Source organism: Gallinula chloropus (genome assembly GCF_964237585.1).
Source record: "Gallinula chloropus genome assembly, chromosome: 9".
Lineage (NCBI taxonomy): Eukaryota > Metazoa > Chordata > Aves > Gruiformes > Rallidae > Gallinula > Gallinula chloropus.
Window position 1 is genome coordinate 8,805,972 of NC_140094.1, and position 15,636 is coordinate 8,821,607.

General features: G+C 38.5%; 1 protein-coding gene across 1 annotated transcript in view; it reads left to right on the forward strand.

Moving 5' to 3' along the window:
* The first annotated feature begins 446 nt into the window (after positions 1–446).
* Positions 447–15,636, forward strand: part of GALK2 (galactokinase 2) — a 47,403-nt gene continuing 32,213 nt past the window's right edge. Inside the window, exons 1-5 of the mRNA XM_084267836.1 lie at positions 447–525; positions 3,066–3,154; positions 4,477–4,600; positions 8,475–8,565; positions 11,343–11,489. Coding sequence (XP_084123962.1) covers positions 473–525; positions 3,066–3,154; positions 4,477–4,600; positions 8,475–8,565; positions 11,343–11,489 — 504 coding nt within the window. The 5' untranslated portion in view covers positions 447–472. The remainder of the gene's footprint in view (positions 526–3,065; positions 3,155–4,476; positions 4,601–8,474; positions 8,566–11,342; positions 11,490–15,636) is intronic.

A 15,636-nucleotide genomic window follows, 5' to 3' on the forward strand; every position in this document is an offset into this window, starting at 1 on the left:
TTATTATTTTCATTGTGTGTGCATTTTACCAAACTGTACAGGCACTGGCCTGACTCCATCCCCACAGGACTCGCTAGATGCAGCCTGCGCCAGGCACTGTGCACCTTGCTGGGGCAGTTGTTAAAAGTTTCTCCGTTGTCAGCTAAATTCTGACAGGAATGATGGAAAAAAGCATTTCCTTCACACGTTGCAGGAGCAGTCCTGTCACGTCTGAGCTGTGGGCTAGGAGCTGCGGGCAGAGCGGCCCCACAGCCTGCCAGCCTGCGGGGTGGCGCTGTGCCTGCGAGACAGCCCTGGGGCCTCAACCCCTTCGCCTCAGCGGTGCCCTGCCGCCGGGGCGGGGAGGAGGCCGAGCTGCCGGCTCTGTCGCCCGGAAGAGCCGTGTCTGCCTGTCCCGTGACCGCGGTCCAGCCGGAGCCGCCGCATCCCGCTGCTGCCCGCTTCACCCAGGGGCTAGCGGGGGGGAGTCGCTATGGCGGCGGACGCCCCCGGCACTTTCCCTGTTCAGCTGGTGGAGCAGCCCAGGTGGGTGGGTCACTCCCCGCGGCCCCAGCCCCGGCCCCAGCTCCGGTGCGGGAAGCCACGTCCACAGCCCGGACGCGGAAACCCGCCGTCGTTTATCCCGTGTGGGGGAGTGCGGGCGGTCTGAGGGGCGGGGAGGTGGGAGAACAGGTAGGGCTGTGTGTCTCCATGCCCCCAATGTGAGGTGGAAGTTTTGACTTGAGATATTTTAAATCGTCTCAACGCAGATAGCACGACAGTTGCTTTTTGTAGGGCTCCAGGAGCACCCTTGCTGCAGCCGCGTGGCCTGGGCATACCTGTATTTGCTAGCCGGCAGATGGGCCTGGGCTCCCAGAGAGCCCTGCAGCCCCCTTCTCCTCCTGCTGCAGGGCTGCACGCTGGACTCCTGCCCCTTCCTCAAAATGTAGTTCTCGGCAGCTGCTTGCACAGTGCCACTGTGGCAGAAGAAGGAATAATTCATCATTCCTCCTAACACTTTTTTGTTTTTCTGAGGATGTTGATTGTCCTTTGATCCTTTTGTCTATGAGAGACATGTCCATGCGATTCCCTGAGCAGCATAGGTCTGGCTCTTTGCAACGCGTGCTCTTTTCCCCACGGGCTTGCACTAGATGTGTAAGGTAGAATGCACAAGCAGTTCAAACAAACCTTTTTACCGGTGTTATCACTGGTCATATTTTAAAACTTTTGTTACTTGTGTACGATTGCACAGTGTTTCAATTTAAGTCATGTGGAAAGAGCAAGTCCGGCATTTCCAGACTTGGACACGTAAAGTTTTGAGGGATGCCTTTGCCTAACACTTCTGACAGTCATCTTTGATGTAGGTGCTTAAAATGCAGCATGCATGTTGCAACATCAAGGCCAAAGCCTGTAAATAGCCTTTCATCAGTCTTGCTTGTAAAACCCACATTAAAAAAGAGATCAGTCAGCACTTAGATAAACATGCCCCCATGACTGCTCTGTTTGTTCTTAGTCTGTTGGTACCAACACCACTATAAAAATATCTGTGAAACAAAGAAACATTCCAAATACACAAAAGGGCATAAAGTTAACACCTAAAATTCTGCCAACAGATCCCCCCCATGGACTGTATTATTATTAATGCAATCTAGAAAAGAGGTTGTACAATGAAATGGCAGAAATTGCTTCTGCTAATGGGAAGAGTGATAAACTAGTCAATACTAGCAGAAATTACAAGAACGTACCTAGTAACAGCTTTGATACTGGGCTCCAAAGTGGAAAAGTACTGAAAGATCTGTTAAAAACCACAACAAATAATATTTTGTAGCTTTCCATCTAAAGAAATCTTACAAAACATTTTAATATATGTAGTTGGACAGTAACACAGCTTTTACAAAGAAATACAAAGTAAATAATTGACTGTGAATTTTCATAACATCTGTTTCTCATTGCTGTTTTCTTACACTTTGTATTAACTAGGCTTCCAGTTCTAGTTTTAAACTAAATGTAGAAACCTTAGCAGAGTTCCTATTACTGGATTTTCATTAGTAGACTAAAACAGACAAAAAAAAATAACTGGCTACATACTTTGAAGCCATCAAGGCATGTCGGTAAAATATTTTAAGTACCATTTTAAAGATGATTTTTCTTGTATTCTTACTGCGTTTTCATCATTTTAAACTGTTGTTTACATTAATGAAAGTTAATGGGTTAGTGTGCAACCAAAATTACTTTAAGGTAGTTTTTAAGTGAATCACTATCAATTTTCTTATGCTTCACTAAGATAATAGCTTAATCTCTTCTCAGTCTTTGTCCACTGTTTGTACATGATACACTAAAGCATCCCAAATTGGCAAACACAGGGTGGAAGCTAGATAACTTTACAGTCTTGAGAAATAAAGCAATGGGCAAAATTTTTCTTTGTGTTAAAAGTTTCAGTGGCACGTCTAGCACTTCCAAATAGGCAACATGAATAACTGGGAACTTTTGTTGTAAACCTGTAGAGTAAATACTAAGTAAGCCACAAGGATAATGTGAGGTTTGGAATTTTAGTTCTCTCTATATGCATTTGTAAAGAAATGGAGTAGTGTCTAATACAGAAATTGATAAAAGGCCTGGTGTGGTCAGAGCTGATTTTGAAGTGAGTATCTCTGTGTGTATGTGACAAATCCCAGTGCCACAAACAAGCCATTGGTCCACACTGCTGGATTCTTCCTCAGTGAAAAACAGTTTTACAGACCTGTGGCACAGGAGAGGTAGATGGGGGCCATGGTATTTTGTTACCCCAGGCAGCTGCCTTCCCTGCTTCTCTCTAGAATCTAGACAGAAGACATTGTATTTAAGGACACTTCTTTTCAAGTGAACAGACACATTTCTTATTAATTAGAATATTCTAAATACAGTCTTCTCTGTCACCATCAATGCTATATGAAGATCAAAAATAGGCAACTTAATGTCACCCCTGCTGCAATACAGAAAACTCCGCATACTGCAAAAATCTGAATCAAATTTACTTCAAGGAACATTGAAACTTCTGCCTTTTATGCCAATATAGTCCCTGTAACTGTTTCTAACCTGCCTTTCAGATTGCAGAAACTGAAGGAGATGTTTGTATCAAAATTTGGATCAGCTCCCAAGTTTTACGTTCGCGCGCCAGGGCGAGTCAACTTAATAGGTAAAAGAGAAAAAACAATCTTCTGTTATTTTATCTGTCATCATGGAAGCCTAGCAGTTAACACCATTTTATTTTTTTCAGAGAAGTTCCTTGTGATAAATAGAAAATAATATATAATACCTTACTAGCTTTTATTACACCATGTTTTAAACAACTACATGCTCTGTAGACACAGTAGTGATGGCTTTGAAAATTGAAGTAACTTGCCATCTTATGGTTAGATACCATTTTTTTGGAAAGGCTTTGGAAATCTCATTTAAAGTATTTCTTTCCTCTTCCATTAAAAGTTAAGTTACTAAATATAACCAGCCACACAGTAATACATGTGATAAAGCATGAACTGATTCTACCATTATCTCCTCTTCTTTATTCTTCCGTAGAGATGTATTCCCAGAACTTAAAACAGTTGGTTGTAATTTGCTGGCAGACTGGATAGACAATTATTTTATAATTAGTATTCACTTGTATTTCTGTGGCAGCCTTATTTTTGAGATTTCTCTATCCATGAGAAATCTAGCTCTCCCTAGAGCTCAATTTCTTGTATATTCACAAAGTACCTCTATGCATTTCAAGACACTGTAAGTAAAACGTCCTGCAAAACAGAGCTGTAAAAATTAATTGCTTCACTCTGCAATTAATGATAATTTTTATCTCAGTGTTGTGTGAACATATCGTATAGATTAAATAGCATACGCTTACTGGGAATCATTCCCAAGAGAGAGGGTGTTTACTATTTGAATTTGAATTACTATTACTATTTGGATGTTATTTTATGTGTTGTGTGTAAATGTATTAATTGTTATTTAAATAAAATTATCTTCTTGGAAAAAGGTCCAAAAATTTTATGCGGGAAAAAAAATTTCCACCTCAAGCCTCATCTAGTGGCTAATGAATCACCCACCCACATGGGCAGAGAAGATCACATAATGAGGATTCATATGGTGCCTTTATCTTTCCTGTGCATCAGTGAAATGTAATTGATTTGACTTAATTTTTTGTACTGTCACAACAGTGTACAAATCAGGCTGTTCTCATTGTTGGACAATAATCAACATAGTGGTGGGTTTTTTTTAATGTTTATAAATCAGTGTTAAAGCATAAAGATTTATAAACAGATGCAATAGATAACATTTGAGGAAAGAACAAATCTTTTTTTCAGTAATATAAAATGGAGAAATGCACTCCAAACTTTAAATAATAACAACTGACTATAGTCAGAAATTGTCTCGTACAGTAAACAACACTGAACCTCTGCAGAAGCACTTACTGATATTCTCAAAAGAATTATTAAAAAGTATTTTAATGGTCTGTTTCTTTGGTAGGAGAACATATAGACTACTGTGGTTATGCTGTGCTCCCTATGGCTATAGAACAGGATATACTGATTGCAGTAGAACCTGTAAAAACTCAGGCTGTGCAACTGGCAAACACCAATTCTTTGTACTTGTAAGTAATTACTTTTATTTACTAAATTTTATTAACCTCTTTCTGTAATTGCAATATAGGTTAACTTTTCAGAGATCTGACAAATTTCCATTGCAATGTAGAGCTTAATTGTGTAAAATTAATTATATCAGCAGATGGAATTGCACTGACTATGCTGTGCACAGGTTTGCTGCTTCTGTCTCCCACCTGTTTGTGCAGATTTCTCTTAGGAGACCTCTGATTTTTCTATCTTTGCAAAAATGCAATCCTGCCTTCCCTTCTTTTAGCTCATCTTTCTTGATGTAATCCCCATAATTGGCAACAGCTCAATTTCTCCTGTGGAAGAGAGTGAAATGTTTTGTAATCAATGACTGCATGTGTAAGCTAACACTCCTTTGCTCTGGAGAACCTGGGGCTGTATTTTCACAACACAATGGCTTTAGCAACAATCCTGGCTCAGAGAATCTGTCTTCCCTCTCTTTCACTTCCTCCACAGCTGCTTGTTTGCAGAATCATCAATTAATTTAGGTTTGAAGGGATCTTTAGAGATCCCCTGTAACCATCTTGATGGCCTTCTGCTGGACTCCTGCAGTTTGCCAGTGCCTGTCTTGTACTGGGAACCCCCAAAACGGGACAGAGTATTCCAGCTATGGTCTCATAAGTAATAGACACAGGGAAATAATCCTGCTATTCTTTTCAACTTCAGCCACATTTTTCTGCCTCCTTCTTTGTAACACACCAATATTTGTATGGTTTCATAGCAGTTGAGATCAGGTCACTCATCCACATGAACTTCTGTGGGCATTTTGCAAAAATCAGAATAGCACAGGCTTACTTTAAACTATTTTTATTAAGCCTTTGGTTTAAGCCAATGGCAAATTGCTCCCTGAAAGTACAGTGTATGGCAGTACAGGGACAGGCACATATTGCCAAAAGCAGGAACTATTTAAGCACATACTCCTGCTTGAAACTGTTTGTTATAAAAATATGTTCTGAGCTGCTACCTGCAACTAAGGCAATTGAAAGGATTTTTACTTCTGTGGTAAGTATAAATACTCAAAAATTTTTCACTCACTTTGTGGAGTATGTTTTCACATTACAGTTGTGCTGAATTAAGAGTTGCCACCACCAAAAGGTGATGACTTGCTTCTTTTCCCCCTAGTCTTCTAACATTGATCCGCCTTCTGCCTTTCACCTTTAAACAAGTACTACACCTGGTAAAGTGTGCTGTTCTGCCGTTTTGTTCCCTGGTGAATTTTCAGTCATTTTAGTGAACTGAACTGGCACACACTTGGCACTAAAGCTGACTTGAGGTAAACAGTGGGAACATGCAGTGGGGAGCATGGGGAAAGGAAATGAAGACATGAGTGGGACCCTTCCTTTCTCAAATAGCAGCCTCTAGCAAGGCTTAAGCTGTATTTTACAACCCTTCTGCAAGAGGCAATAGTTCCAGAGTTGTAATAGCTTTGATTAGGAGAAGTTACAATGGATACTAAATAAAGTGGTAACCAAAAGGTAAACATTGGTCTGTAAGCTTTGGCACATTACACTGTCTTCTCCAAAGGTACATTCAGTTCCTACCAAACCTAGAATTACACCCTTTTAATTCAAATTGCATACACAGTCCTTATATTTTTGTATCTGCCCTGGTTTCAGTTTGAAATCATATGTTTTAAACCATAAACTAAGAAGACATCTCAGAATACAGCATTAAGCATCTCTGTTTTGTTGAGACACTGTTGCTTAAAAACAAAGCTAAAACATGCCCATAATTTCATAACAAAGAAATATTTTTCAACACTTTGAATGTTACACCACATAGCAAAGCTGTTGACAGTATATCTTTTTTTCCCAGCCTGTTACATTGGTAGATTTATGCCTGTGGTGAATGCATATGTATAGGCCTTTGGCGAACAAGGACTAACCATAAGCCTCTGTAGAATCACTATTTCCTATTTCATTCTTGTTCTGTGAATTGGTAAAATGTGTAACACTTCTGTAGCCCTTTTCCACCCTGTAAGTTCATGGTAACTTTTAATAAAAACAGGCAAGAAAAAACCACCTGTATGTTCATCATAAATCATCCCAACTGATCAGATGCCTTTTGTGTTATTTGGACTAAAAACAGTATTCAAAAGTTAAAGTCTTTTGAAGTTCCTGACACCTCCAACCCTTCACATAACATCTTTGTAATTGAGAAGTATGTTTACAGAGAATATCTGACATGATACTTCTCAAAATGCCATCAGAACTTCCAGAAGATGATAGCTACCCATTTCCATCTCACGGAAAAACCTGGAAATCTTTTTTTTTTAAAAAAAACAAACACAGGCTTTTTTTTTTTCCCCCAGAAGACTCAAACAGATAAGCTAACAAATTGATAAAACAATGAGGTCTGTAAGAAAGAGCAATACTGGTCTTCCAAAAATAAGAATTAATTACTATTCAAGCAGTAAAAACCACCTCATCCACAGAATCCTTTAAAAGAGAAAGGCTGGAACAGACAATACCAGAATATTATTACTCTATGGATGTGCTTTTCCCCCTTTAAAAAAGTTCTGAAATTCTTATATCGAACTGCCTACCTTCCAGTAGGAGGATCAAACCAGGCCCAAGATTTACTAATTTAAAATACATCTTGGGCATTTAGGAATTGGATTTTATAATAAACTGAACCAAGTAACAAAAAAATAGACTTAAGGCTCTAGGGATCCTGACAGTCCCACATTCTGTGTTTGTGTGAATTATGTCCATATGAAACCTGCCAAAATCAATTTCCCTTCATTTTCTGTGCAAGAATATTACAGAAATGACCAAGATGTGTTTTCAGAAGTCATTGCTTTAATTTATGTATAATCATACATAGTATATGTCTTCTCCTTTATTGAAGTTTTACTTTGATTGTATAAAAAGAATCATGGAGATAAAATATCTTAGAACTCTTTTTTCGTGGAAAGAGGACTTTAAATTTGTTTTCTCTTAATCACTTTTAGCATTGATTTCAGTCAACCTTTTTTACAATAACAATTTGGGATTATTGTAGAAAACAAGCATAAGCAATCACAAGGTTTGTTTTTTTTTTTTACTCTATGACTCTTGACAAGCATTTTCTATTTTCTGAGTACTTCTCTTTTTTATTACATTGAAAAGCTATAATCAAAATTTGTTTTATTGTCTGGGAAATTGTTCTAAATACACATGAATCTCAAATTGGAAAAATTTACAGGTATTTTCCTTGTATTATAATATCAATAATTCCTTTCAGATCTTTTGTACTCTACAAAGTGTATATTAAACTATACATCAGTCTCTGATATTTCTGTGTATTGAACGTGTAACTGACAAAATCCTAGTTCTATATTGATAATTACAGTGCAAGAGCTGACATGTAACACTGAGGTAGGAACAAGTTGTAGACTGGTAATACAAGTGGAGTAACTCACTACAGCGTAGCTAGCATTAGAGCAGTATGAAGAGAAGGCAGAATCGTGGGTCTGTATTTACACTGCTTGTTAGGTTTAGGGTTTGCACAACTCAAGGGATTGCCAGAGAGCCTGAAGTGTATTTATCTCTATTCTTGGTTTGACAGACATGATTATTTAGATTTTTCACTTCTCTAAGAGGTGAATAGAACATTCATGCTTATGGGTGGAAGGCATGCTGCCTTAATTAAGCATGCCAAAAGCAGTTTAATTTCTGCTTGTATTTAATACATTCTATAACCTAAGCAAAAAATTTATTAATAAAGGAGATACGTACAAACATGAAAAACATTGCACTGAAAAAGTTAACATCAAAATGTTTTTGTTCATCAGCAGGTGGCAGTAATAAGCCACGCTTTTCCAAACTAAATTTACTGACAAGTTAAAGATTCGAGGTTTTTCTGTTTTTGCAGGGATTTCAGTACTAGTGTTAATAACATTCAGATTAACAAAACCAACCCTCAATGGCATAACTACTTCCTGTGTGGACTGAAGGGCATTCAGGTAAGCCAAACACATTTAACCTACAAAATTAAATGAAACCTGACAGTCCTATGTATTCTTTCTCCCTGCATTCCATAGCTTTTCTTGACATACAGTTAAATATGTTAAAATTTGGAGAGGAGAGACAGTGGTTTGAAAAGCACTATGGCAGTTTTATTACATAAATTACATTAGCAAATAATTATGTATTGCATAAAAGTCATATTCAAACTCATTATCACGATGACATTTCTGTATTTCAAAGTTAATGCTTTCCAAATGAATAATGTAATTAAAACTTGCTTTTAAGAAGGTTCAAAGGCTTGTCTGTCAGAACACAAAGATTGTATTCTAGACCTTTTCTTCTTATGGATACGTTTTTAAAAAAATACTAATTTCCTTTAATATTGGAAACTTAAGACTTGTGTGCAGCAACTGGGTGAAGCTGACTCACGCAGCAGGCAAAACAAAATGTGAAAAGTAAGTAAACAGCATACAAAAGAAATATTCCAGTAAAAAACATCACTTCTCCACATTTTTCAGTGTGTGGAATTTGAACGGGATTTTCAAAATTTCCTGAGTGCAGCTATACAGGAAACAGCACACTTACGGTAAAGGCAGGAACACTAAACAGACAGACCTTTTCCTGTCTGCTCATTTGAGCTTTATCTTCTCCTTTGTGAGCTAACCTGTCCCCAGACAGACTTGAGGACTGAACTGCTCCTGAAACCAAATGCGGATCATTGGTGTTGTCCTGAGAGGCAGCCTGAACTTAAAATTGAAGCTTCCTATAAATCTCACCTGCTGTTTGCAGGTGATTAATGGCCCTTTGAGGAAAAAGGTAGTGACTACTCAGCTTCAGTGATATTTCTAGAAGGGTAGATGGCATAAACAATGACGTCTAGGTCAGGAAGAGGTCACCACAGCCATCCTCAATTACGGGTAAGTGTGCTTTTTAAAGCACCTGAAGTTTGCCTCAGGATAGGCCATCTAGATTAGCCCACAGGACAATCCAATAGATAAGGACTGCAGGCAGCCGACAGGGCCTGACTCAAACCTCCCACCCGAGTCTTCAAAATACAGTATTTGGAACAATCAGTGCCACAAATCACTTTATTACAATCTCCAGTTCCTGAGCAGACTACCACCCCTATGTTTAGAACCCAATAAATTACTTGTGTTTGCAGTAACATGAGTATTTTCAGTTTTGTATTGCTCAGTAACACAGGCATTTAAATTGCATTGACTGTAGAGATATAGATTAGGTTTCTTTACAATGTATCCTTTCTTATATTACAGCTGGCATGACCAATTGACTTTATTTATTTTGCAGTCTGCTACTGAGATTTGTTTCCTAAGGACAAGCTTTCATACTTGAAGGTTAATTTGCAAAGCAGGTTTGCAGACTCTAGCACTGGCAGAAAATAAGCATAAATGTTACAGACTTAAGAAATACTGAAATACAAGTATTCAGAGGGTCCAGCGGGATAGTCTGTTTATATTGAGTTGAACATGCTATCCTTTTGGGACAGAACTATTGCAGAGCTTGGCAAAGTCCATTTTCATTTTTGAAACAAGTACGTTTTCTATTTAAACATCGCGTGATAAGTTTGCAAGCCTGATTCACATTCAAGACAATCCAGAAACTGTGGATCAGTTTCTGGTTACTCAAGCATTTTATGGTTTTGAACAAGCCTGTCTAGTGTTCTTCATGAAGGGACATGGGCAGCAATAGTATTTTAGGTATGAATTCCCTTATATTTGTAGATAGGAAAATTTAAATAATCTGAAGTGACAGTAGAAGACATTAGAGACGACTCTTTGTGCTTGCTGATCTATACCATTGGTATTTATGGTTGAAGTTGCTTTAGGAAAAGTAGTAGAAATTATTTGAAGGTGGGCATTTCTTTATGGAAACACTACTGTTTTGTCTGTTTACTGATATTGGAATGTAGTTTATTGATAAATACGTATTAGAATGTAGCTATTCAAATCCCCCCCCATATATAAGCAATGATTTTTTAATAAGTACTACATGTTTATTTTAAACTAACAACAGGGAGAGATTTATATTAAAGTGATTATACATAAAAAGACAGAGCAACTAATGAGCACTTGAAAGAGTACATGAGGATATCTGTGATTATCATGTAAAGAAGCATGACCAAGACCATCACTACTGGTAGGCATGTCTTTGTGCCTCCTGAAGCATAGTGTCCTTCCAGTACCATTGTGATTTTCTTAGTGTGAGTCCTGTGGGTGCTTCAGGAGACAGGAGTGTCTGGCTTTGAATACAGCTGCATGGCTACTGGTTCCCCCTCAGCGCAATGTGGATCCCTAAGACAACACGCTAGCATTAGAAGTGAAGCATAAAGTGGACCTTCATGCTGTAAGTGATGAGCTGTGGAGCAAAGGACAAAAGTAGGGTATAAAAGGACTGGTAACCTCTGGTACTGTCACCACAGCAGCTCAGAGCAGAGGCAGTTGCTGCAAAACCCACCCACGAAGCTTAGTAAATTCTTAGGCATTTAGCCCATAATAAATTCTGCTTGGGGTACAGTTCTGTCAGCTCATATACGTTTGTGTACAGGAATTGCAGACATACCTTTGGCTGAAGCCCTACCATTGGCTTTGTTCTTAAGGAATAGAATGAAAATTTTGCTTTATTTTGGAGATACCAGAAGCAGGTCTTTGGTTCCAGCAATTCAGCAAAAAGATTCTCTTTCTAAGCATGAGATAATTGCAAGCCTGAGCCTGTCTGTACTTGAAACTGAGATTGTTTATTTTTTCATTGTTAGGAACATTTTGGTCTTAATAACCCAACTGGAATGAATTGTCTGCTAGATGGAACCATCCCTCCAAGTTCTGGTCTCTCTAGCTCCAGTGCTTTGGTGTGCTGCGCAGGACTCGTGACACTAAGGGCTAATGGAAAAACCCTCTCTAAGGTAATTTACTGTAAAACACAAGAGTGTCAGCAGTAAAAGTCTACTTAAAATTAAATATTGTTAATGCCTGTAAACATTAAAAACACGATACAATTGTTTTTGCAAAGAGTTGTTGGATATAAACTTAAGATATTGCACAATTGAGCAAACATCTTTGGCCAAATTTTGGCAGGATTTGAATTTGGCAAGAAAACAGGCTTACATTAAAGCTGAAAAAAGGAGCATTATTGTAAGCCTGTATTTTGGCCAACCATCAGGTCCATGCCTGGACCAGATGTGCTATCGCAAGCCAGGACTGAGGATATATGTGCTGAAGCTTGTGGACCACACCCCCAAGGCCTTTACCCTCTCCCTGAATGACTTTTCATGGCTTTAATAGCAGAGCATCTGTTGGAGGCCTGTGGAACAATTTCTTGATAAATTATATAATCAGCACAAAGTAGAGGTAAAATTCTTCCATCTGACTCTCCTTATTCTCTTCACAGTTTTTTTGGAATTAACATATTTACAATCCAAAATGTATTCCTCACTTTTTTAAACAAACAATAGTCTAAAAACAAACCCCAAGTATGTGACCTGCTAGCAGTACAACTGTTAGTAGAATTTGGCTCATGTAATACAAATTTCTGGAGGAGTCATGGTCCTTGAAGGTGCCATATGGGAATAAAGTTCTCTCCAGTAAAAATGTCTGGTTAAGTGAAACTAGGATCTTAAATTAGAACATTGTCAGGAAAAGAACAGATCTGAATGTGACTGTTTTGCATATTTGTGCCTATTGTCTAAGGCAGACATTCCCAAATTGAGGTCCAAAGCCAACTTAAAGCAGTACATGGTGGCAGCTGCTAACTGTGCTTGTATATAAGCACTTCTCTGAGCTATGGAAGGTTTTTGCTGATCAGTTGTGACTTGCTTCTCTATGTAGCCACAGCTGCAACCATCCACTTAGCACTAAGTGCTCCATCACACGTTGCACACACACCTTGCTGTACTTGCTTCAGGAAGCTATCAGGAATGTTTGGGCAGAAGGAAGCAGGGTTGGTGAGGCAGGGTAGCATTTTTGCATAGGAGGTTGTGGCTACAGTCACTGACCCTGCTTTGTGTTGGTGTGATGTGTGGTCAAAAGGTAGGTAAAGCATGGGACACTTAACTGAGGCTCTAGTTTGGGAGGTGAGACATGTAGTGCAATGATAGGTAAAAACGTGGAATTGAGTTTCCCAATGTCCCTGGCCTGGCAAGAAGCTTCTGATTTTACATAGGTGGTCTTTTCACAGGTTAGCATCATCTCTGAAGGTAGAAACCAAATGAGCTCAGCTTGGGAACTACTGATCAAAATCACTGGAGTACATGTGTTCAGAAATTGGGTATCCATACCCAGTGCCATAAAACTGACAGAGGTCAGAAAGCCCGAATTTTACTAGTTTGTAGAAATCTCTATCTGGAAAACAAGAAGCCAGATTCTCATTATTCCAAGAAATACTACATAGCTTTCTTCAGAGAACAAATGATACAGTATGTATCTTGAGCTGAATTTACACATGGCTTGGGAGTGCTGGCCGGCCTTACGCCAGACCTATTTTAAAGGTGCAAAACTCTTTTTGGCATTTTCATAGAAACTTGTGGAGGAACAGAAGGAAGACAGAGACTTCACTAAATGTCTTTCCTTCTCCTCATGTGTCCTGTTCAATCAACCCAAAATTTGCTCTGCTTACTATTTGGAAAATGTGCTGAAAGTTAATCTTGTGTCTCAAATACAGTTGGACAAACACAAGAGACACAATTGCACATTTTTGTCAGGAAATCCTGCTGCCTGCAGCCAAATATTTTGTACTTGTGATGAAAAATGAACAATTAATGTACAGATGAGAATTCCCAATAGCCAACATAGGAGCAGTTAAGAACATATCCAAGGTTTGGTGTGCTTACATAGACGAAGACACCTGGTTGTGGTGGTTAAGACAGAAGATGACAGCTCTGAAGACTGATTGCTTTTGTCCAGGCTCTAAGTTTTCCCAGATCTTACAGTACAGTAAAACCAAGTTCAGTGTTCTTGTCTAATTTACGATTTAGCATTAGAGACCTCTTATATTTAGCTAAATCCAGATTCTCTGTTGCACTGAATTTATGCTTGGCCTTGCAGAACTGCCTTGTATAAGGCAGAGCTAGTCTGAGTATAAATTAGAGCAATCTAGGCATGTGAGCCCTTAGAAGTATAAAACGTGCTCTGGCCACTTCTTTGCAGCTCCTAATGCATCCTGTGCTGGTGTCAAATGCTATCTGTGCAGGATCCAGTAATGCTGGCGGTGTGTCAGCTGGGAGCTCCCCCCTTGGCAGGGAATTCTTAGCTGACCAGAAATAGGGGCTTTCCAGATCCTTTCTACTAGAAAGCAAAGCAGGACCTTGCGCTTTTAGGTCTCTGGGTATTTATTTGTTTATTTATTTTTAAGGAAGAAAAAACACTACCTCTCTTCTGTTTGTTTTTTTTTTTTCCAAAAGCCTGAGAGTTGCAAAAGTTGTAAATAGTGGTATTTATAAGTAACAATGTTTGGTCATGGTGGTGATTTTATTAGAAAAGATTGACTTTTTGCCCCTCATCAGTCTGATGGACTTTGCAAAATCTTAATATGATGGTCTGTAGCAGCAGGACATAGCAACTTTTGGCTTTGGAATCAAATTTGGCTGAATTATAGGGCTTCTGTAGCCAAAGTTATGAAAAATTGACCTTTTACTGAATGGAACATTTATCTGGTTTGTTTCTGTGAAACTATTTTAATGAGAATATTTGAGTTATATGTTCTTTTTCCCTGATAAATGTAAGTTTAAAATAGTAGCTGTAGAGTAAAAGTCATTGAGCTTTTATGAGATAATACTTCCAGTGTGAAGTTTGGGGCTATGAGATTAAGAGCCAAAAAAAACCCAAACAGCCCTTGAAATGAAAGATATTGTAAAAGCATGGCCAGAATTTCATGGTGGCTTACTTTAAAAATAGGAATTTTTTGACGTTGAAAACAAAATTAAAAAAAACAAACCCGCTCACACTAATTATTGTGTGTAGCAGCCTGCAAAAGGGCATTGTTTCAGTGTGCATACAGTATTTTTTTTTAAAAACCCATCACACACATACACAATAGTTAGAGAAAATACCAGTCCAAGACAATTCAGCCAGATGTGCAGTGCTAACCAGTTGCAGCAGTGCAATACCATTCAAATAACAAGATGGAAAATTTAGAATGCGATATTTATAAAGAATCCATTTTTCTCACCAAAGAGGATACCAGTCTAAGACTGTGCTGGCATCACTCAAAGAACAGCAATGCCCAGTATTAGCTTTTGATTTTAAAGGGATTTTAATTTTACTGTTACAAAATCAATCTTTTGTACAGCTTTTCATCGGGAGAAGATACTTTTTGTAAAGGAAATAGAATAATGCTCTAAATTGTCCAAGCTTTGTGTTTCATGGTAGGAATTAATGAGTACAGAAAATCACTTAGTACTTTTGAATAACTAGATTTACTTGAAAGATGTGATGATAGTGTTGCTGTCCAAATGTTAAATCTTGTGGTACTAAGTTCTGTTCAGCCACACTAACATTTTTTCTCTTGCTCAAGGCTGGGTGGCTGTGCACATACTCACTGGGAAAAATAGATCAAAAGCGAATAGGGTTTATTTAATTTAATGTGAATTTTTGAGCATAGGAAGTTGAATTATATTTGGATCTAACCTGCCAAAAATCTAAGCCAGACAGAATGATAAGGACCTAAATTGAATCTGTAATGGCACGGTGTCCATTGCCTTCAATTTCCTCAAACTATGGCTCCCATGAATTTGAGTGTGGGATTTTCAGAACATTCAACATGGTCCTGTATGTAAACAGTTACAATACCTGGCCATGCTGTTCATTTCAGTGGGAGGACAGACAGGCCAACCTGAATCCTGTTGATTTCCGAAGCCTGTACAGAATAAGGAAAGGGCTGTAATTGAATGCTTCACACTTCCTAATAATTTTTTCTGATTTGCAATAGCGCTTCGATATCTAGCCATCTGGCAAGGAAATCTGTGAGCATTCATATTGATAGTGTGATTTCAAAATTAATAATGAGTACTGATAATACTGATCAGGATTATTTTATAATATTGCAGCATCAAAAAT